The sequence below is a fragment of the Schistocerca piceifrons genome, chromosome X (assembly GCF_021461385.2).
Source record: "Schistocerca piceifrons isolate TAMUIC-IGC-003096 chromosome X, iqSchPice1.1, whole genome shotgun sequence".
Lineage (NCBI taxonomy): Eukaryota > Metazoa > Arthropoda > Insecta > Orthoptera > Acrididae > Schistocerca > Schistocerca piceifrons.
In genome coordinates, this window is record NC_060149.1 from 850863105 (window position 1) to 850887208 (window position 24104).

Here is a 24104-nt window from a genome sequence, read left to right on the forward strand (position 1 = left end):
AATTTGGTTTCCTTCTGTTCTCCCAACCCTAAAACTGGTGCTGCTCTGTCACAAGTAACCAATGGTATTTTACCACTCAATAGAATGCCTTCCCCATGCTCTTAGGTTTTCTGCTGTCAGTCCACTCAGTTTATCCTTTCCTACTCTGTTGATAGAAATGCTATTTCCAGCATAATTCCATCTACTGGTAGAATCAACAGGAACCACACCAATGTGTGACACTTAATTCAACATATGCAACTGTTGCAAAACTAAATTAACTCTCTTGATACAAGAGCTCAAATGGCATCTTAGAACAGATACAAATTCATCACTAGTATGTAAAGATATTGATGCTGTTTTGAGTAACACTTTACATTGTACTCAGGTTCTCTCTCAATACTATTGCCTTGCCCACCAACTGTAACCACGATATCCTCTTTAGTGAAATCCTTAAAAACTGATTCTAAATTCTCTGTCATCCTGCCCAGACAAGGACTAGGGTTAGAAAAATTGTGACTCAATATTCTGATCCTATTTCTGATTGTCCTGCAACAGTTGGCCCACATATCTAGCATGAGAACTAGCTAGCAAAATTTCCTGCATCTTTACTGACTTTCCCACATTCTTCCTTTTTAGTTGCTTCATGAAAGTTTGTTGTGTCCTGTCTACATCTATATCTTCTTGAGGAACATCCATTCTTAGCTGAAGAAACAGCTCAAACTTATTTTCATATCTACCACAAAGCTGTCAGAAGCCTGTCACCACTGCACACCTCTAATTACCCTTCTCCAGCATTAACCTGTCTAGATCTTTCTAGTCTCACTTAATTCAGACTAAAAGGCAGCAGTTTGCTCTTTCTGTTTCATCAACATATTATCTTATTGCATATTCTGCATCCACTGAAGAACCCCATTTACTTCTCAAATACATACGTCACTACAGTTGACATAAGGGGAAAAAAGCTACAGCATCCATCACATAATACCCCAGAAAAAAACATTCTGTGGCAAGGCAACCCCATTTTACTCATGGTGAATAATTATTCAGCAAGAATAACAAATTAAATTATCAAGAAATAGGGAAACACATTTACAAAAATTTCATCATTACACTGCTATATGTACACAAACTTCCTTTCTTTCTTGTGCCCTTTATCCAGATAATGCTGGGTTATGACTGGTATGGTACTTCTTCACTTTCATGGAGAACCAACCATACCCATATGTAGGTTACTATTTCTTTATTGCTTATTTAGCTTGACCAGATTAGGGCCATAAGGTCCTCTCTTACATCTGACTGGGAACAATACATACCAAAAAATCACAAAAACATTCACAGCAATAATAATAATAACAATAATAACATTAATAAAACAGTGAAGCACCAAAGAAACTGGTATAGGCATATGTATTCAAATACAGAGAAATGTAAACAGGCAGAATATGATGCTGTGGTCGGCATTGTCAATGTAAGACAACAACGGTCTAACGCAGTTGTTAGATCAGTTACTGCTGCTACAATGGCAGGTTATCAAGATTTAAATGAGTTTGAATGTGATGTTATAGTCGGTTTACGAGGAATAGGATGCACCATTTCCAAGGTAACAATGAAGTAGGGATTTTCCCATATGACCATTTCATAAGCATACCATGAATACCAGGAATCTGGTAAAACATCAAATCTCTGACATTCCTGTGGCCAGAAAAAGATCCTGCAAGAACGTGACCAAATATGACAGAAGAGACTCATTCAGTGTGACATAAGTGCAATCTTTCCGCAAGTTGCTGCAGATTTCAATGCTGGGTAATCAACGAGTGTCAGCATGTGAACCATTGAATGAAACATCATCAATATGGGCTTTTGAAGTCGAAGGGCCAGTCATCTGCTCTTGATGATTGCAGGTCACAAAGCATTACACCTCACCTGGGTCCATGAACATTGACACTGGACTGTTGATGACTGGAAATATGTTGCCTGGTCAGACGAATCTTGTTTCAAATTGTATCGAGCGGATGGACGTGTAAAGGTATGGAGACAACCTCATGTATCCATGGACCCTGCATGTCAGCGGAGGACTTTTCAAGCTGGTGGAGGCTCTGTAATTGTGTTGGGCATATGCAGCTGGAGTGATATGGGACCCCTGATATGTCTAGATATGACTCTGACAGGTGACATGTACATAAGCATCCTGTCTGATCACCTGCATCCATTCATGTCCACTGTGCATTCCGACAAACTTGGACAATTCCATCAGGACAACAGGACACCCCACACGTCCAGAATTGCTACAGAGTGTCTCCAGGACACTCTTCTGACTTTAAACATTTCCCACTGGCTACCAAACTCCCCAGACATGGACATTATTGAGTATATCTGGGATGGCTTGCAGTGTGCTGTTCAGCAGAGATCTCCACCCCCTCATACTCTTATGAGCTTACGAAAAGCCCTGCAGGATTCATGGTGTCAATTCCTCCAGCATTACTTCAGACATTAGTCCAGTCCATTTCACGTCATATTGTGGCACTTCAGCATGCTCACGGTGTCCCTACATGATAGGCAGGTTACTAGTTTCTTTCGCTTTTCAGTGTAATTTACATTAATAATCATAACAATAATTGCCAATAACAATAATAATAGTGACAATAGTACTTGATACTAATAACAATAAAGATAATAAGAGCAAAGGGCTTGAAGAATGATTTAGATTAGTTTAGCACATTTGAATACATGTTTAGTATTATATAAGTGGAAGAAGTAAAGAAAGATGAGAAGATTAAAATGACAGTGACAGTGGCTGTTAGAAAGAACAGAATTTAAATAAAGGACTCTGCCAACATGGTGGAGGGAAAAGTTGTGGGAAGGAGGAGACTCATGAGAGTGAGCTGCAGACATGTATATGAGAGCGACGGTTATTGTGGTAAAACATGGGCAATGAACTGTCTTTTAAAGTTTGGAAGGATTTTAATTGCTCTGATTTTTTTTAGGAAGATTGTTCCAAAGTTGGGTTCCTGATACAGAAAATGATTTAGAGAACATGACATAGTTATGTGATGGTACAGAGAGAATTTTACTTTGTTGAGAATTAGTATTTCTGCTATGCTGTTCAGACAATAGTGTCAGTAGTAATGTATCCAATGTAAAATGCCTCTGTTTTAAATACTTGAATATGGCATAAGGCCAAAACTGTACAACCTTACATGAAATAAAGAGAATGTCAGCTGAAGGCATCACAAAATCTTTCAAAAAATTCATTGCAGTTGCATACTACTCTATTGCATTGAAAAAATGTAGTGTTAGAGCTGAAGTTAAATAAGAGTGAGTGCCATGATTGAGAAGAAAATAGAACAGATACACAGTATGACATTCTCTATGCTTATTGGCACACAGCCATGATAATTATTCACAGGCAGAAGTGACATGATCAAAATAGCATACATTACCGATGTATCGAACACAAGCATTCATCCCCAGTTCTAGCATGCATGAGCTTTCGTATTAAAGTCCTTCGAGAATACCATCACCATAGTCAAGTATAGAGAGTATTTGTGAGTCTATGAGCTTCCTCTTAAGCTTGAAAGGAAACACTTTCCTATATTTCTGTAGTGAATGAAATGACACTGACACCTTCTCACAGACTGCAGTTACACTACATGATCAAAAGTATCTGGACACCCCCTAAAACATGCATTTTTCATATTAGGTGCACTGTGCTAACACCTATTGCCAGGTACTCCATATCAGTGACCTCATTAGTTATGAGACATCGTGAGAGAGCAGAATGGGGTGCTCCACGGAACTCATGGACATCGAACGCGCTCAGGTGATTGGGTGTCACTTGTGTCATGTGTCTGTACATGAGATTACCACACTCCTAAACATTCCTAGGTCCACTGTTTCCAATGTGATAGTGAAGTGGAAATAGCAGAAAAGCATACAAGCCGAATTCATCTGTTGACTGACAGAGACCGCTGACGGTTGAAGAGGGTCATAATGTATAATAGGCAGACATCTATCCAGACTGTCACACAGGAATTCCAAACTGCTTCAGAATCCACTGCAAGTACTATGACTGTTAGGTGGAAGGTGAGAAAACATGGATTTCATGGTCGAGCGGCTGCTCATATGCCACACATTGCGCGAGTAAATGCCAAACTATGCCTCGGTTGATGTAAGGAGTGTAAACATTGGACAAATAAACAGTTGAAAAATGTTGTGTGGAAAGATGAACCATGGTACACAATGTGGCAATCCAATGACAAGGTGCGGGTATGGGGAATGCCTGGTGACTGTCATCTGTCAGCGTGTGTAATGCAAACAGTAAAATTTGGAGGCGGTGGTGTTATGGAGTGGTCATGTTTTTCATGGAGGGGGCTTGCACCCCTTGTTGTTTTATGTGGCACTATCACAGTACAGGCCTACATTAATGTTTTAAGCACCTTCTTGCAGCCCAATGTTGAATAGAAATTTGGGGATGGTGAGCGCATCTTTCAACATGACTGAGCACCTGTTCATAATGCATGGTCCATGGCAGAGTGGTTACACGAGAATAACATCCCTGTAATGGACTGGTCTGCACAGATTCCTGACCTGAATCCTATAGAACACCTTTGGGATGTTTTGTAACGCTGACTTCGCACCAGGCCTCACTGACCGACATCAATACCTCTCCTCAGTGCAGCACTCCATGAAGAATGGGCTGCCATTCCCCAAGAAACCTTCCAGCACCTGATTGAACATATGTCTGTGAGTGGAAGCTATCATCAAGGCTAAGGGTGGACCTACACCATATTGAATTCCAGCATTACCAATGGAGGGCACCTTGAACTTCTTAGTCATTTTCAGCCACATGTCCAGATACTTTTGATCACATAGTGTATGTTTTTAGTCCAGTCTACATTATTGTCTAGAATTAAGTCCAAGTTCTTTGCAGAAAAAGAAGAGGTTACTTCTGTGCCATTTAGGATTAAGGGTGGAAGAGATTCTCTGAACTGTGTGAAAATAAGTCTTTTGTGAGTGACTAAGATTTCTGGCAATTTAGATGGGTTAAGTTTCAAACATATACTCTGTGCCCACTCAGATAAGGCAAGTAGACCAGCATGTACATGCTGGATGGCTGTGCACAAATGTTTTGGACTTGCACATAGGTATAACTGAAGGCTGCCAGCATATAAGTGATATTTACAATATGTGCGAATAGTCAACAAATCATTAACATATAATGGGAAAAGTAATGAGCACAATAATGATCTTTGTGGGACCCCTGGTACTACATCTGTCCATTGAAACCTTTTAGTTTCAATTGTTACACACTGTTGACAGGATGTCAGGTATGAGTGGTATCATTGTACAGCACTAGAAGAAAAAATTTGATTTGTGAGGTTAGCAAGCAGAATGTCGAAACGATTGGTGTCAAATCCAAAAAGCACATAATAGTCACCTGGAGTTTGTCCATAGCTTGTTTTGGTTTATCATTCACTTTTATAAAACCAGTCATCATGCTGCGATTTTGCCAGAAACCCAACTGGAATTCATATAAAACATTAACTAATGTTAAATAATTGGTAAGCTGTTCATGGATGATGTATTCTAAAGCCTTGAATAATGCTAGTAGAATGCAAATGGGCCTGTGGTCAGAAGGTCATGTGGTGGATTCCTTCTTGGGTAACGGCTTTATGAATTCCTGCTTCCAGGACACTGGGAGGTTGCTGGAGGTCACAGAATAATTGAAAATGTCCATTATTTTGGACAGTAGAGGATCAACAAGAATACTGATCATTTCCACTGTTATAGTATCATTTCCTCTAGCTGCCAGACAAATACACACAATGAACTTCCAGTCTATGTCAGGACTTATTGGGTGCACAAAAAAAAATTTCATTCATAGCAACCACTGATAGTTGAAGGGAGTCTATGATTTGTGACCTTATGCATTTGTAAAGTAAAGATTTTGCCATGGCAAAACAGTCATTTAGATCCTTAAAAGGAAACAGTGGTTCAGTTGCAGATTTAGATTTGCCTCTTTGTAGACCTCAGTGATTTTTTCACAAGATGGTGGGTCTGTGAAAATCTTCAGTTTGCGAGTTAGTATACCTTAATTTTGTATTCCTCACAGATTGACTAGCTCAGTTAAGTAATTGCTTGTAGGTGTGATGGTTATCAGAGGTTGGGTGCCATTCGTGTGGCCTGTGTGCTGCATCACTGACACTCATAAGGTGTCTGGGTGCTCTGTATGCCATGGTGCAGGCTTTCTTCTTACTATTACTGTTTGAAGAAAAGTGTGTTTATCATATAAATTATTAAAGCTCTCAGTGAACGTATCGTAGGCATCGGATGTGAGTTCTGATATATTCATACACTTAAAATCTGTAAAAGTTGCCACTTGCAGTTTTTTCTTTGGGCATTGTAGTGAAATTGTCATGAATATTGCATCATGAGCAGACAAGCCAGAGGTAGATATCCAATCTGTGTGAACTCTATTTGGAGATTCAGTTTCAAAAATATCGATAAACATATGAGATTCAGCTGTATGAGTGGACCCAAGTTGAATCAGTATAAAGTGTGAGCAGAAGGATTATTGGTTAGAAAATTGATGTTCATATATCTGGCTACAATTATGTGTTCATATGAAGATTCAAGACATGAAAGTGCATTATAATGGGGTTGTCACTCTCCCAAAGGCTTTTAAAGTTACTGGCAGGCCCCAGATTTTTCAGTAGACTTCCAAAAGCTACCCATTCCATTCCCTACAGTATATTTAAAATTGTTTTTGAAGAGTGGTCAAAGAAGAAGGCATACTACTCCATAAAAGAGTATGAGGGCTCACTTAAATGACATAAAGTTCTGACTAATTACTGTTATACTAAGTTGGGACAAATGATTAGTCAAAAGGTTCCTGCACATACAATCTTCAGATTATATGTATCATGAAATTTTATGTACCTCATGTCTCTTGGCTTTATATGTAAATGTTTACACCAAAACCATGTAACATGTTTGAAGGTGAATAAACTCATTGTTAACTCTCTGTTACACTGGCAAAGCTGCTTTGTAACTATTTTGTCTTGGACCATTGTCTCTTAGTATTGGACAGGTTCCTCCTCCTCCTCTCCACAGATGATGCAACCCCCAAGGTTGTCATTCCCAGGAGTTTGTAGTGGGAGATCTTACAGCTGTTGCATAAGGGTCACTGAGGTGTTTCCCACACCAAAGCCTTGGCTGGCAGATATGTGTAATGGCCTGGCATTGAATAGGAGCTGGAGAATTTGTTGGCTGCCTGTCCCCAGTGCACTAGTCAGCAGGCAGCTCTCAAGGCACCATTTTCCCCATGGTCTCCAGTGACCCAGCCCTGAAAACGCCTCCATATGCATTTTGCAGGTCTGTTTATGTCTGTGTTTTGGCTGATTGTCATTGACGCATTTTTGCATTTTCCATACATGGTCTGGTGCTCCTGAGCCACAGCCAAGCTTACTAATCAGGCTCTTTCAAAAACTTTTTCTGTGGAAGGTCTCCTAGTTACTCTTGTTTCTGACAATGGACCTCAGTTTCTGTTCCTGGCATTTTGTAATTTCTGTGTGTGGTCGGGCATTTTCCATGTTCACCCAATCTAAGAAGAAGACTGAGCACATGGTTGACAACAGATGAAGAAATATCTGCAGACTTTCCCACCAATGAGGTATTACTGTTTTTTCTGATGACCTACTGGACAACTACTATTGATTCCCGTAGCCCTGCTGAGCTCTTCCACAGCCACCAACCATGAATGCTGCTCCACCTCTTCCATCCAGGTTCTCAGCTGCCATCACGTTCCACTGAACTGCACTTACCAACAGTTTTGGTTGGTGCCCCTGCTAGCTACTGGCAACCATCATGTGACAGAACAGCCACCATGTCCACACTCTGTGAATGGGTACCCGGAGGCCTGGAGCCATCAAAATCAGCTCCGAATCTGGGTGAGCATCCACCCACCCATCCAGGCCATGCCAGTACCTTCACTGATGTCCCAGTCACTAGGTGCCGCCTATACACTGGAATTCCTGCCTCAGTTTGCACCCTTATCAGTGCTGCCTGATGAACCTTCAACATCACAGATTCCAGCTGCTGCTCCGGAGCCAGTGTACATACCCCTTGCTGGTTCAATATCTCCTGCATGGCCTCAACCTATGGCAGAGTCACTTCCACCTTCCACAATGCTGCTGGACTTCACCATAGATCCCAGCTCATATTTTCCATTGCTGGTCCTGTCATCTCATGCACCCACAGGGGAGGTGTTGGGGCACTCTTCTTGCTGTTCACATTTGCCCATATTCCAAAGGCTCCACCAACCAGGAGTTGCTCTTCCTTCATGCCTTCAAGGCATCCATGGTCATGGGCACCATTTCCCCATTGTGGCCATTCACTCCTGGCCCAGGCAATCAGTGATGCTCTGCCTCCAAAGGGGAAGGGCTGTAGTGACCCACCTAAATTTCCACAGCTGCGATCTGGGCATGCAGCTGTGTGGTGAAATACAGAAGTCCTAAGATGCCAACACCATCAGAGGCCCCCTGCTCTCAGATACACACACAGCCTCTTCATACTGTTCTGGTTGGTCGATGGCGTATAGAGTCAGGCCTGGCCATCCTCAAGCACAGTCTGATATTTACTTCAGTCAATGTGACGAGGCCTAGTACAGCAGTCACATTGTGGCAAATGTTTTTACTGTACTAAATACTTTAAGTAATAAAGTATTGTGTCCATTATTAAGTTTCTTGTAGTCAGAAAAGTCACAAAAGTTTAACAAGGCAAAGGTAAAAACATAAATATCAAATGGAGACTGGTTGATGCAATTCATATGTGTGTGTAACTTCATGAGTATTAACAAAGAACATTGGTTCCAACACAAAATATAACTGCACATTATGACTTGTAGTGAGTATCATATATTAATATTTGCACATACTTATTTGCATAAGTGTAACTGGATGAGTACTTTTACACAGAGATGTTCGCATGTTAAGTCTTGGGCACTCACCTTTACATAGAGATGTCACTGGACTGATCTGTGTGTTAGGTAACTGTAAAATTAACAAAATCAGATGAAATTTTTATTAACAGCATATATACCTTCTAGTTCATGGAAATTTCTCTGGTTCATAATTTTTATAATTTGCTTAATTTCTTAATTAACACATTATTATGATAACTAAATATATTTCCCAGCTCAGAAAAATTAGGGCAACAAAATCATGACACCAGTTCTTCAAATTAAACATTCTTAAAGGTAAAAATAACTCAAGTCTTTTCTGGTGGATGGAAACTTTAATTACAAATAATTTTTCTGTTCTTCTCAGAAAAAGTAAACTGTTTACTTTAAGCAGTGAAATTAGAGCTTTCAAATGAGCTGTGTCTTATTGGAAATAAACAATCATTAGCTCATGAGTCCCCCCATGAACCATGGACCTTGCCGTTGGTGGGGAGGCTTGCGTGCCTCAGCGATACAGATGGCCGTACCGTAGGTGCAACCACAACGGAGGGGTATCTGTTGAGAGGCCAGACAAACATGTGGTTCCTGAAGAGGGGCAGCAGCCTTTTCAGTAGTTGCAGGGGCAACAGTCTGGATAATTGACTGATCTGGCCTTGTAACATTAACCAAAACGGCCTTGCTGTGCTGGTACTGCGAACGGCTGAAAGCAAGGGGAAACTACAGCCGTAATTTTTCCCGAGGACATGCAGCTTTACTGTATCATTAAATGATGATGGCGTCCTCTTGGGTAAAATATTCCGGAGGTAAAATAGTCCCCCATTCGGATCTCCGGGTGGGGACTACTCAAGAGGACGTCGTTATCAGGAGAAAGAAAATTGGCATTCTACGGATCGGAGCGTGGAATGTCAGATCCCTTAAACGGGCAGGTAGGTTAGAACATTTAAAAAGGGAAATGGATAGGTTAAAGTTACATATAGTGGGAATTAGTGAAGTTTGGTGGCATGAGGAACAAGACTTTTGGTCAGGTGATTACAGGGTTATAAATACAAAATCAAATAGGGGTAATGCAGGAGTAGGTTTAATAATGAATATAAAAAATAGGAGTGCGGGTTAGCTACTACAAACAGCAGAGTGAATGCATTATTGTGGCCAAGATAGACACAAAGCCCATGCCAACTACAGTAGTACAAGTTTATATGCCAACTAGCTCTGCAGATGATGAAGAAATTGATGAAATGTATGACGAGATAAAAGAAATTATTCAGGTAGTGAAGGGAGACGAAAATTTAATAGTCATGGGTGACTGGAATTCGTCAGTAGGAAAAGGGAGAGAAGGAAACATAGTAGGTGAATATGGATTGGGGGGAAGAAATGAAAGAGGAAGCTGCCTTGTAGAATTTTGCGCAGAGCATAACTTAATCATAGCTAACACTTGGTTCAAGAATCATGAAAGAAGGTTGTATACCTGGAAGAATCCTGGAGATACTAAAAGGTATCAGATAGATTACATAATAGTAAGACAGAGATTTAGGAACCAGGTTTTAAATTGTAAGACATTTCCAGGGGCAGATGTGGTTTCTGACCACAATCTATTGGTTATGAACTGCAGATTGAAACTGAAGAAACTGCAAAAAGGCGGGAATTTAAGGAGATGGGACCTGGATAAACTGAAAGAACCAGAGGTTGTAGAGAGTTTCAGGGAGAGCATAAGGGAACAATTGACAGGAATGGGTGAAAGAAATACAGTAGAAGAAGAATGGGTAGCTTTGAGGGATGAAGTAGTGAAGGCAGCAGAGGATCAAGTAGGTAAAAAGACGAGGGCTAATAGAAATCCTTGGGAAACGGAAGAAATATTGAACTTAATTGACGAAAGGAGAAAATATAAAAATGCAGTAAATGAAGCAGGCAAAAAGGAATACAAACGTCTCGAAAATGAGATTGACAAGAAGTGCAAAATGGCTAAGCAGGGATGGCTAGAGGACAAATGTAAGGATGTAGAGGCTTGTCTCACTAGGGGTAAGATGGATGCTGCCTACAGGAAAATTAAAGAGACCTTTGGAGAGAAGAGAACCACTTGTATGAATATCAAGAGCTCAGATGGCAACCCAGTTCTAAGCAAAGAAGGGAAGGCAGAAAGGTGGAAGGAGTATATAGAGGATTTATACAAGGGTGATGTACTTGAGGACAATATTATGGAAATGGAAGAGGATGTAGATGTAGATGAAATGGGAGATATGATACTGTGTGAAGAGTTTGACAGAGCACTGAAAGACCTGAGTCGAAACAAGGCCCCGGGAGTAGACAACATTCCATTAGAACTACTGACAGCCTTGGGAGAACCAGTCCTGACAAAACTCTACCATCTGGTGAGCAAGATGTATGAGACAGGTGAAATACCCACAGACTTCAAGAAGAATATAATAATTCCAATCCCAAAGAAAGCAGGTGATGACAGATGTGAAAATTACCGAACTATCAGTTTAATAAGTCACAGCTGCAAAATACTAACGCAAATTCTTTACAGACGAATGGAAAAACTGGTAGAAGCGGACCTCGGGGACGATCAGTTTGGATTCCGTAGAAATGTTGGAACACGTGAGGCAATACTAACCTTACGACTTATCTTAGAAGAAAGATTAAGAAAAGGCAAACCTATGTTTCTAGCATTTGTAGACTTAGAGAAAGCTTTTGACAACGTTAACTGGAATACTCTCTTTCAAATTCTGAAGGTGGCAGGGGTAAAATACAGAGAGCAAAAGGCTATTTACAATTTGCACAGAAACCAGATGGCAGTTATAAGAGACGAGGGGCATGAAAGGGAAGCAGTGGTTGGGAAAGGAGTGAGACTGAGTTGTAGCCTCTCCCCGATGTTATTGAATCTGTATATTGAGCAAGCAGTAAAGGAAACAAAAGAAAAATCGGAGTAGGTATTAAAATTCATGGAGAAGAAGTAAAAACTTTGAGGTTCGCTGATGACATTGTAATTCTGTCAGAGACAGCAAAGGACTTGGAAGAGCAGTTGAACGGAATGGACAGTGTCTTGAAAGGAGGATATAAGATGAACATCAACAAAAGCAAAACGAGGAAAATGGAATGTAGTCAAATTAACTCGGGTGATGCTGAGGGGATTAGATTAGGAAATGAGACACTTAAAGTAGTAAAGGAGTTTTGCTATTTAGGGAGTAAAATAACTGATGATGGTCAAAGTAGAGAGGATATAAAATGTAGACTGGCAATGGCAAGGAAATCGTTTCTGAAGAAGAGAAATTTGTTAACATCGAGTATAGATTTAAGTGTCAGGAAGTCGTTTCTGAAAGTATTTGTATGGAGTGTAGCCATGTATGGAAGTGAAACATGGACGATAATCAGTTTGGACAAGAAGAGAATAGAAGCTTTCGAAATGTGGTGCTACACAAGAATGCTGAAGATAAGGTGGGTAGATCACGTAACTAATGAGGAGGTATTGAATAGGATTGGGGAGAAGAGAAGTTTGTGGCACAACTTGACTAGGAGAAGGGATCGGTTGGTAGGACATATTTTGAGGCATCAAGGGATCACAAATTTAGCATTGGAGGGCAGCGTGGAGGGTAAAAATCGTAGAGGGAGACCAAGAGATCAATACACTAAGCAGATTCAGAAGGATGTAGGTTGCAGTAGGTACTGGGAGATGAAGAAGCTTGCACAGGATAGAGTAGCATGGAGAGCTGCATCAAACCAGTCTCAGGACTGAAGACCACAACAACAACAACAACAGCTCATAAGTGCATGGTTTCTGAACATCATAAATTACAAATTTCTCCTAAAAGAAGTTTTTTATGGTCAACCAAATCAGCAAAGTTCAAATGATTTAGGGAACAAATAATTTTAATGAAACATCACCTAGATAAGAATTTTGATATCTTAAGTAAATGCGGTATATCTACACCTCTACAAGAGGAAAAAAATTGGGTATCTAATGAGTGAAATTATAGTAAATGGAGTTATTACACTTTTCTACATCTACATTATTCAGGTGTGTTCATCTCTGTGTAAAATTACTCATCCAATTACATTGACTTTAAGAGATGGTTCAAACATTGATGCAAGTGTACTAATCAAGTGTCCAAATTCAACCTTAGTAGACACAGCTATATGATAACTGGGTATGTCTACAATAGCTCCACAGCAAACAATTTAACTCTTAATTCACAAAGACATATTATAGAATTTCATACAAGCAAAAGTGATCTACAGGTATCACTAGTAGACAGTAATGTTTAAAAATTAAATGAAACACTGAGAGTAGGTCCTCCTTCTTGACAGTATCTAAAGAAGATGATGCATGAATGAATGATTTACATTTTTCTTATCTCTTTCCTTGTGTAGTGTACAGATCAGTACTGACTGCCATTTAGATGCTATCTTACCAGACCTCCAAACTGTCATGTGTATATGACCTCTGTTCACAATATTTAGATTTTCTGTAACTATCAGGCCTTCTAATTCTGCTTTATTACTTTTTAGGCTGCTAACACTCTGTTAATTATTTTGATGTATGTGAATTTGTAGTTTCTAAGATGGTTGGCTTAAGGGTGCATCATAGTTAAGTAATCTATCAAAACACTAAGCCAACTTGGTACAGTTCTTTTTACTATCTAGACCTAGGTTCTCATTTTCCTCTGTAAAATACGTGCTGTGGACCTGACACCCTTTCAGGTTGGTCTTGAAAGTCTGGTAAAAAATCTCACACACAGTTCTATGGAAGTCACCATCAGTCTGTTTCATATGCTGTTTCACATACAATCATTCAGTTTGCTGAAATGCATTGGCAGTATCCTTTATAGTTTTATGAAACGTGCCAAAGTATCCCTGTTTCATCACAAAGTTCCACTTTTCCCAGGCATTTATTCTGCAAGTGAATGCTTGTTTACATTCATCACTTCACCATCAGTGTTTACATTTTGCAGTGTGTAAGATTCTAGTACTAGCTACTTCTGGATTGTCAGACGTAACATCAGTTTATTTCTTGGCTACAAGTAGCACTTGCTATTGATATAATTTCGAAATATCATCATTTATTTTCAATTTTGACATTTCACACCTTCAGAAATTGTTGTTGTTTACCTGAGCCATCTTGAGAAGGATGAAATTCACCTTAATCTTAGAGAGGTAGTAGTCAGAGTTAAACACCTCTTAGCACTTTTCCTTTCATTACCTATTATTGATCTTCAGAAGACTACTAGACAGTTAATCATTTTCTTTCCATGTGAACTGAAATCTCACCCTCTCAGATTGAGGGGAGAATGGGACCTCTGCCCACGTCACCACCATACTCACCAACAAATCATCCACGGTAGTGACATTCATCAGCAGTCCTTGGTTCCCATTCATCTGTATCTACATCTTCATCTACATACATACTCCATGAGCCATCATGTACAGCATGGTGGAGGGTGCCACATACCACTACTAATCACTTCTTCTCCTGTTCCACTTGCAAACAAACTGAGGGAAAAACATTTGTCTATAGGCCTGCTATAAGCCCTCATTTCTCTCATATTATCTTCATGGTCCTCACGTGAAATGTACAGTGGCAGGAGTAGAATCATTCTGCGGTCAGCCTCTAATGGTGCTTCTCTAAATTTCCTGAGCAGTGCCTCATGAAAAGAACATCATCTTCTCACCAAAGACTTCAATTTGTATTCACAAAGCATGATTGAACTTACTGATAAGAAATCTGTCACCTTACTTCTGAATTGCTTTGATGTCTTTCTCTAATCTTACCTTGTGAGGATTCCAAATATTGAAGTAGTACACCAGAACTGGTCACATTAGTGTTCTATATGCAGTCTTCTTAACAGATGAGCTACTCTTCCCCAAAATTCTCCCAATAAAATAATTCCAACCTTTCACTCTCCCAGCTACCTTCCTTGGGCGCTAATGACCTCAGTAGTTGAACGCCCTAACCCCACCCCCCCCCCCCCACCCCCTCCACCCACCAAAAAAAAAAACTGCCTTCCTCTCCTGTTCCACTTGCAAACAAACTGAGGAAAAGACATTTGTCTATAGGCCTGCTACTAGCTCTCATTTCTCTCATATTATCTTCATGGTCCTCACGTGAAATGTACAGTGGTAGGAGTAGAATCATTTTGCAGTCAGCCTCTAATGTTGCTTCTCTAGATTTCCTGAGCAGTGCTTCATGTAAAGAACATCATCTTCTCACCAAAGATTCCAATTTGTATTCACAAAGCATGATTGAACCTACTGATAAGAAATCTGTCACCCTACTTCTGAATTGCTTTGATGTCTTTCTCTAATCTTACCTTGTGAGGATTCCAAATATTGAAGTAGTACTCCAGAATTGGTCACATTAGTGTTCTATATGCAGTCTTCTTAATAGATGAGCTACTCTTCCCCAAAATCCTCCCAATAAAATAAGTCCAACCTTTCACCCTCCCAACTACCAACTAGATTTGCTTGTTTCATTTCATATCACTTTGCAACTTCAGGCCTAGATATGTAATTGGTGTGACTTTGTCAAGTAACATGCTACTAATGCTGTACTTGAACATCACAGGGTTGTTTTTCCTGCTAATCCTCAATAACTTACATTTTTCTATATCTAGAGCAAGCTGCAGCTCATCACACCAACTATAAATTCTCCCTAAGTAATCCTGTATCCTCCTACAGTCACTCAGTGATGACATCTTCCCACACGCCACAATGCCATCAGCAAACAGCCATAAATTGCTGCTCACCCTGTCCAACAGATCATTTACATGTATAGAGTATTAGAGCAGTCCTATCACACGTACCTGGTGCATTCCTAACGATACCCTTGCTTCTGACAAACACTTGCCACTGAGGACAAGGTACTTGGTTCTGTTACTTAGGAACTCTTCATGTTACTCACATATCTGGGAAACTAATGCATGTGCTTGGACCACCATCAACAGTTTGTGGTGGGGCATCATGTCAAACATTTTCTGGAAATCTAGGAATAAATAATCTACCTGTTGCCCTTCATTCATGACTTACAAAATACCATGCAAGAAAAGGACAAGCTGAATTTTGTACGAGTGATGCTTTCTATATATGTGCTGACTTGTGGAGAGAAGCTTTTCTGTCTGAAGGAAATTTATTACATTTGAACTCAGATTGAGTTCAAACATTTTGAAGCAGACCAATGTTAAGGATATTGTTCTGTAATTATCTGGGTCCATTTTTTTTTATCTTTCTTATATACAAGAGTCACCTGCAATTTTTTCTGGCCACCTGGGGCTTTGTGCTAGGCAAGAGATTCACAATAAATGCAAGCTAAGTGAGGGGCCCGTTATTCAGAGTGCTCTCTGTAAATCAAGTTGGGATTCCATCTGGATATGGTGACGTTTTTGTTTTCAACTCTTTCACTTGCTTCTCTGTGTCAGCTGTGCCTATTTGTATGTTCTCCATGAGGGAGCCTTTTTGCCAGTCAAATAACAGTATGTGTGCACTCATACAATCCTCCTGTGTGAATGATTTCTTAAACATGAAATTTAAAACTTCAGCTTCCCTTTCACTGTCTTCTATTACCAGTCCAGTGGGTTAACAACAGACTGGATAGAGGCCTTTGACCTGCTTAGTGATCTTACATATGACCAGAATTTTCTTGGGTTCTCGGCAAGATCTTTCTCTAAAGTATGAGGAGGGTAGAAGTTGTGGTATGCTTCGCAGATTGATCTTCTTACAGACACATGAATTTCTACCAACTTTAGCCTGTTGACGATTGTGTGTTGTTTTATGAACTGAGAGTGGAACAATCTCTGCTTCCTCAGTATTTTCTGAATTTTATTATTAAAGCACGGCAGATCTTTTCCATCCTTAATCTACTTATTTTGCACATATGTCTCCAGAGCGCAATTTTCAGTCAGTTTAAACTTTGCCCACAATTCTTTTATGTCCATCATATTGGAACTACACTGGTGTCCAAAATTAAGGCAACAAATTGCTATTTTCCCACCCTGTGTGTAATTCACAATATAATAATATCAACTGTCAACAGATCTCCATATGATTGTGTTCCACATGGGAGATGGCATTTTGGTGAATGGACAACCATGCTAATGATGACATCAGGACAACTATCAAATGGGGTGTGTTTGCCGGGTAGTTCCACATCCATAATTGTTGTGCACACAGTCACAGATGGTGCAGCATGGCACAGAGAAGATGGCTACCAGACTCTCTGTGGTGGAGGGCCATAGGAAGAGTGGAACCAGGACAGTTGCAAACTGATGTTGCCCCACGGCTTAATGTGAATCGCTCTGTTGCTTCTTGGATGTGATGACAGTTTATAGAGATTGAAATCATATCCTGAAGACCAGGGCACACTGACCACGTGTGACATTCAAAAGAGAGGACAGTTATTTGGCTTTAAGAGCATGACAATACCACTTTAGTACTGTACAGCAACTGGTATGTGACCTCACAGCACCCACTGGACATATTGTGTCGAGACAAATGGTGTGCAGAAGGCTTTGCACAGTGGCCTCTATTGCCAGAGACCTCCTCTATGTGTACCTCTGATGCATCTTCACAGAAGGGAACATCTAGAATGGCATCATCAGCATGCCACCTGGGAGGTCAAACAGTAGGCCAATGTTCTTTTCACACATGAGTCCCAATTTGGTATGGAGAGTGAGTCTTGATGGGTTTGCATCTGAAGGGAATGTGGAATGTGAATTTTGGACCCAAACATTGTGGAAAGAGACCAATATCAAGGAGGATCCCTAATTGTGTGGGCAAGGATTATGTTGAACACCTCTTCTTGAAACTGTACAGATGAATCGGCAAGGTATAACTGCTGTTAAATATTGTGGTGAGATCTTGGGACCTCATGTGCCATGTTGTGACGTGTTGTGGGCCCAGATTTTATATTGATGGACATTAATGCTCAACCTCATAGAGCACAGATGGTTGAATGTTTTCTTGGAAATGGAAGATACTGCACCCATGGTGTGGCCTGCTCACTCTTCTGATTTGAATCCCCTAGAACGTGTCTGGATGCAATAGGGAGACAGGTTGTATCACGTTAGCATCCACCAACCACTCTCCAAGACTTGTGAACAGCTCTGCAGGAAGAATGGGTGTTATTGCCTCAAGCTGAAATTGATGAAATCATTCGCATCATGCCCCATCATTGTCAGGCCTGTTTTGCTACCAGATGAGGTCACACTCCACACTGAGCACATTAACCAGTTGTTGGAATGCATGTGCAAATCCATTAAGTTGGAAGAAAATGAAGAACATTTTTGTCTACTGTTATGCATGTTGCAGTTGTTTATGTTCTGTGTTCTTTACCTTGTTCAACCTTGCAAAATTTCCATTTGTTGTTATAATTTTGGACACCAGTGTAAATGACATCCATTCCTTGTCTAAGTGAGATGCTAACAACTGCTTATTTGCCTTTCCTAACATGAATATTCTTCTAGCCTTTTTGATGTAACTGTAACTCCAGTAACTGTTGTTGCTATAATGAAATCATGATCACTATTTCCTGTCTCTGTACTGACACTGTCAATAAGATCAAGACTGTTTGTAGCTACAAGGTCTAAAATATCTCCATTGTATGTGAACTGTCTAACTTATTGTTCAACACAGTTTTTGGAAAACATTTTTAAAAGTACTTCATAAGACTGCCTGTCCACACCACTTGCAACGAATGCATAGATGACCCAGCCTATACTTTGTAGGTTACAGTTGCCTCCAGGTAATATTGCGTGGTCTAGGTATTTTAGTCCTGTTTAGTGTAGATTTTTGTTGAGTGATTCTACAACTGTTATGGTTGAAATAGGTGGCTGGCAAAAACATCTGATAATTAACTTGAATTCACCTAGACCTGCTACTTGTATCCAAATAGCCTCACTGTCAGACTCAATTTCAACCTTGATAGAAACAATATTTTTATTGACAGCAATGAACACTCCCCCTCTTATGGTTTTCTTTTCAATATACATTTCATGCCTCATTAAATACTTCAGGTTTCAATCAGCTTTTGGTTCAGAGAATCATTTGAGCATGACAACTTTCAGGAGGCAGTAAGTTCAGGAACTTTGACATGAATACTTTGACAATTTACTGTTAAAACTTTGACAGTCAATGTGTATTTACTTTTTATGTGATCTGCTTTCTCTCTCTGCATATCAGCTGGCACCTAGCCTTTAAAAAACCAAGCACACTCCATAAATACTCTACTACCTGAGGAGCTGCTTCTTTTGTGTAGTGCACCCCTGATTTACCATCAAGCTTCATTTAGTAAGTGACCAATAATATATTTTTCTGGAAAACTAAGTCATTTCCAATAGTTCATAATACTTAAAATGGCAATTTGAGCTATTTGTTGTTAAATAATGGTAAGCTGTTCAGGTACTTTCTTTGGAAATAAAAAACAACGAATATTCTTTAGCATCTTACTTATTATTAGGTCATTAAAAGTGAAAAAAAATATTTGACTAGACTAGGATATGCATAAAAATCAGCTGTGCTCTTTCCAAAGGAATCATCCATGCATTCATCTCAAGCACTTTAGTGAAATCAGGAGGAATCTAAATATAGATGGTGAGACAGAAATTTGAAACCCATTCCTCCTCAAATCAAATGCATTTTGCATTTCACTGCATCACCTAACTTTATTATTTTCTTTGAATTTATCTGGTAAGACTGAGCTTAGCTATTGTAGAATGGTCATCTGGGAGATGACCAGGAAGAAAAGATCTACGAGTAATAAATATTTATTTGAATATTTACAGGGGTCCACTGGCTATGTCTCAACTTAGTAACCACCATTATTATGGAATTTATTGTACTGGTACACATACATCATATATCATAAGATTATCCTACCAACAATTGAAGGAATGAAGTTACTCCTGTGTGTAGTGCAGGACTGTTGTGGAAACATTTTCCTGCTAGAAATACGATTTAGGAAACGGAATGGGAAAAAACAACTTTATGAAAAGTTGTGGCTATAAAATGGATGATCAAAGATCTCCCATTCAGACTGATGCCATGTGAGGTGGTCAAAAGGGGGTCATGCATTGCTCTGTGAAAGCATAATGCAGCCAGTTAGCACCCCATCTCTACTATGCACAGTTCTCACTGAGGCAATACAACATGCATTATCATACACAATGCAACACATGATATTACACCAAAGCTACCAGCACCTGTAGAGTGTGTAGAAATGTAGTTGAAGTAACATAACTGGTTCACACTGGGATGGCAGTGATACAACACTGACATGATTCTCTGTTGTATTGTCCAATACAACATGGAGTGTTGGGTGCTCCATGCAACTATACTGTGTGATACACTGGGAGAAAAATTTCAAGTCATCTGATGTGCCTCCAAAAAATTGTTTTATGTGGATGAAGCAATGCTACTTTTGCCTCTGTAGTTGGTTTCTGAGTAAGATACTTTGTAATTAAGTAAAACACAATGCATATTTTCAAAATTTTGCAGACAAAATATAGTCACTGGCTGGTTTACATTTGGAGACTTTTATATATCCTGCATGCCAAATATAGCTGACATATCAAAATTGTTTTTAAGCCATACCTATTTCCAGTTTCAAGTAAATATGTGACATGTTTCAAAGTTGTCTGCAATGATGCTGGCAGTGAAGTACCATGGACAAGGCTATTGCTGCCTTCTTTGTCTTGTTGCTTGTTGTCCTGTGGTGACATGAGTGTCATAAGGATAACTGTCACAGTGCATGACCTTGTTACAATGTGACATATCACATACTGTATCAAGAAGTGCACCTTAGTCACAGTTTTAGCATTGTCTCACCAAACTGATCAGCAATTACATCTCCCTCTTGTAGTAAAAATTCAATCAGGAGGACACCATATTGATCTGAGAAGAGGATGAACCTTCCTTGCAACAGAGACTGTCTACTTGAATTTTGTCATCACAAATGAACAATTTTTTTTGGCAATGTGTGGATTTTTGTATTGTTTTTGTTGTGGCATGTGACACCCATTTTTCATCATAGGTGACATTAGAAACAAGAAACTCCTCTCCTTTCACTATACACCACTGGAGGAATGTCACTGCTATGGCTAGACATTTACTTTGTGTTCACCTGTCAGCCAGCTTGGAAATGATCTTGAACACATCTTATGAAAACCAAGCCATAAGGTGAAAATTTTATGCAGCATTGAGCAAGGAATCCTATACTAAAGAATCTGAGAATTACAAAGTGTCACACCCAATCCATAGGTTTTCTTTCAAGCAGTTGCAGGAACAAGAGCAGTTGACCAGTACAATTCTTACTGTGCTTTTGCACATTGCTTGAGCCTTCCATGCTGCCTGCACTATCATGCAACCATATCAATGCTCATAATGTTGGACTGACACGTGTGATAGAACTGATTGTGGATATCTGTTGAAATTTGCTTCTAAGTGTGCAGCGATCTGATAATTGCATAAAGCTTGCAATTGGTATGAGACAACATTAATGTTCCTTTCTCCTAACACTGTGAAATTATGACTACTGTCACAACACTAAAACTTAACTATGTTATTACCTCATATCTTCTCTCTACTGCAATCTCTAGATACATTCTGCTCTTACTTTCAGATGACACTCATATTAACACATTTGCCTAACCAACAAACATTACAACTTTTTAGACATTTGTTGAGGGGAAGGAGTTAACTATGGTAATTATTATGAAACAGGACTTACAATCAGGTGCATTTTCATTCATATCTATGGCTTTTGGAGAGTACTGGATACCATAAGACTCTCCAATGATATTTTTGACATTCATTTTCTTGTTACTAAAATCATTTCCATTCTTTTTTTTATAAGTCCGATGAACTGAAAGCCACATAAGAGTGCTAAGTAAATATAATGAGGAAAGAACAAACAGCCTGTACTTAAATATACAAACTTTATTTACTAGTTCAATACTTTCATGATACTTATACAATTAATGCAACTTTGACTCAAAGAATACTTAATGATTTCAAACTTTGTTGCAGGTAAATAATACACAGACCAATGACTTTGACTGCTGTTTAACTGTACCTCTTATTGCATCAGCAGGAGAAAAACTTGAACTAACAGTTGCTAGAGCTGTCAGCACTCCACAAACAGAGAACAAGGTAAGTGTCTGGAACACCATAGATCAAACAGTTAAGAATAAAAGAGTCTTAAGCCAATTTTGTGCTTTCCACTAATTTTTTGTTCTAGCTTCAAGTAAGTTAAATGCATGTCACAGAAAGACCCAGTCAGTTTTTAATAACTATTTTAATGACTATAAAATTTTGTAAACCCTCATCATCAGTTTTGTAAAGGCCTCATCACTACTGCTGTGGAGGCTGAGTTTGTGAGATCATGAAATGGCTTCTGCTGCAGTACGCCGCTAAGACAATTTCTCCCTCCCACTATTACATAGCTATGCCCCAGGGCCAGGTAACATGACAGGAGAACAAAGGTTCTATAACACTCCAACAAATTAGTAATCAAGTCACACAAATGAGTTAAAAGGTTTACTTATCTTTGTGTCTTGACAAATAAGAAGTCTGCAAGACCTTGGTAAGAGCATGAACTTAAATAACAAGTAAGAACACCAGTGCTAGATGAAAGCTATACTTGTAATATAACACATAAAAGGCCCTCAATGGCTAAGTGCAAATAATCATAGGGAAACTGTACAGTTAATAGCAAATGCAATGTACAGCAATTATCTGTTCAGTTCTAAGAGTTCACCAAGTGACGTTCCCTGTCTAAGTCAGTCCTGGATGATGATCTATTACCAAGTGGGCGAGAGCTGCTCTTATATCTTCTGAGTACATTTCTGTCTGCTGTTGACGGGTCATTGGCAGATTGTACTCAGCTGGCAACTGGCCAAGGCGAGGTCGACATCTTCACCCTCAGCGCCACCCGTGGTGCAGGTGGAACTCGCACAAGTGGCAAATCTCTCTGGCACTGGCACCAGCTCGTATCTTTGTACATGTGGTGCTTTTGCCCTGGTTGTGTTGTGTTTGGATGACACAGCATAAAACATGTTCCTAACAGATCTTATGTCTGGTTGTTTTCAAAATATTTGTTCATTTTGCTTTAATGTTTGTTTCAGTTACTTCAAGGAGCCAATTTTTTATGTTGTTCTTACACTGGATGTAATTTGCTCTTACAGGTGCTGCAGTGGGCACAACAAGATGCTGAAGCAATGAAATCCCTTGAGACAATAACCAAAACACTTTGAAGCAGTGCAAAACCATTAAGAACAGTGATTATGAGAAATTTTGCAAATGACCACCAATGATAGAAGACTAAGAAGAGTTATAAGACATTTTCACCACTATCTATCATACATGCAGCAGTTATGATAAACTAAAACAGTGAATTAAAGTAATGTGTCAATTGGCTTTACAACAAATGGCATTAATAACTTTATACATGTTATTCATTCTTGTTGATATAGGAAATGGTTAAAGGACAGGAACCTAATGCAGTGTTGATAAACTAAATGGATAAGTCAAAGCTGGCTTCACAGAAGATGAACACATACTAGTAAGATGTGGATGTTTTAGTTACCAGACTTTCTGTTGTCTCTTATATTAGTTGATGCAGATAGTTTTGGTTCTTGCCTAGGAACATCCATGCCTCTAATCAGCTGAACTGAAGGACAATCAGTTGAATGTTAATCACAAGCTAAGATTGCAAAATCCACAAACAGTTCCTCCTGACAGTGTATTCTTGACGAAAACATCTATTGCTCTCATGACAACATTCCACACCAATATAGGCAATAGTAATACATACTCTCTATACAGCTGACATTGTAAGAAGATAATAAAAAATTTTACTTAATATTTAGTTTCATTAAATACTTTTCAGTTTGAAATTCAACAATGAATATTACTATAAGTTGTTCATTGTTTCACATGTGCTAAATTTTTGTTACCTCTGGATATCTTACTGACAGCTCCATTGTTTTAAATGCAGTTTTTTCTTGGATTTGTCAGATTCACAAAAATATGATAACAATATTTCATGGAAATTAACCCATCATTGATTTAAATTCTGTTTTAGAGGCCACAAAACTGAAAGGTAAAAAATTTTGTAAACTGCTGTTGCTCTCCACAAATATAAACACAGTAAAATGTGCACACATTTCTGTTGTGATGTAGG

At 39.3% G+C, this 24104-nt stretch overlaps 1 protein-coding gene across 2 annotated transcripts in view; it reads left to right on the top strand.

The window, feature by feature from the left end:
* LOC124722935 (glutamate receptor-interacting protein 2) overlaps positions 1 to 23783 on the top strand; it is a 454066-nt gene extending 430283 nt beyond the window's left edge. For both annotated transcript variants that reach the window (XM_047248095.1, XM_047248096.1), the window contains 2 exons: positions 21950 to 22072; positions 23107 to 23783. In XM_047248095.1, coding sequence (XP_047104051.1) covers positions 21950 to 22072; positions 23107 to 23175 — 192 coding nt within the window. In that variant the 3' untranslated portion in view covers positions 23176 to 23783. The remainder of the gene's footprint in view (positions 1 to 21949; positions 22073 to 23106) is intronic.
* The last annotated feature ends 321 nt before the right edge of the window (positions 23784 to 24104 follow it).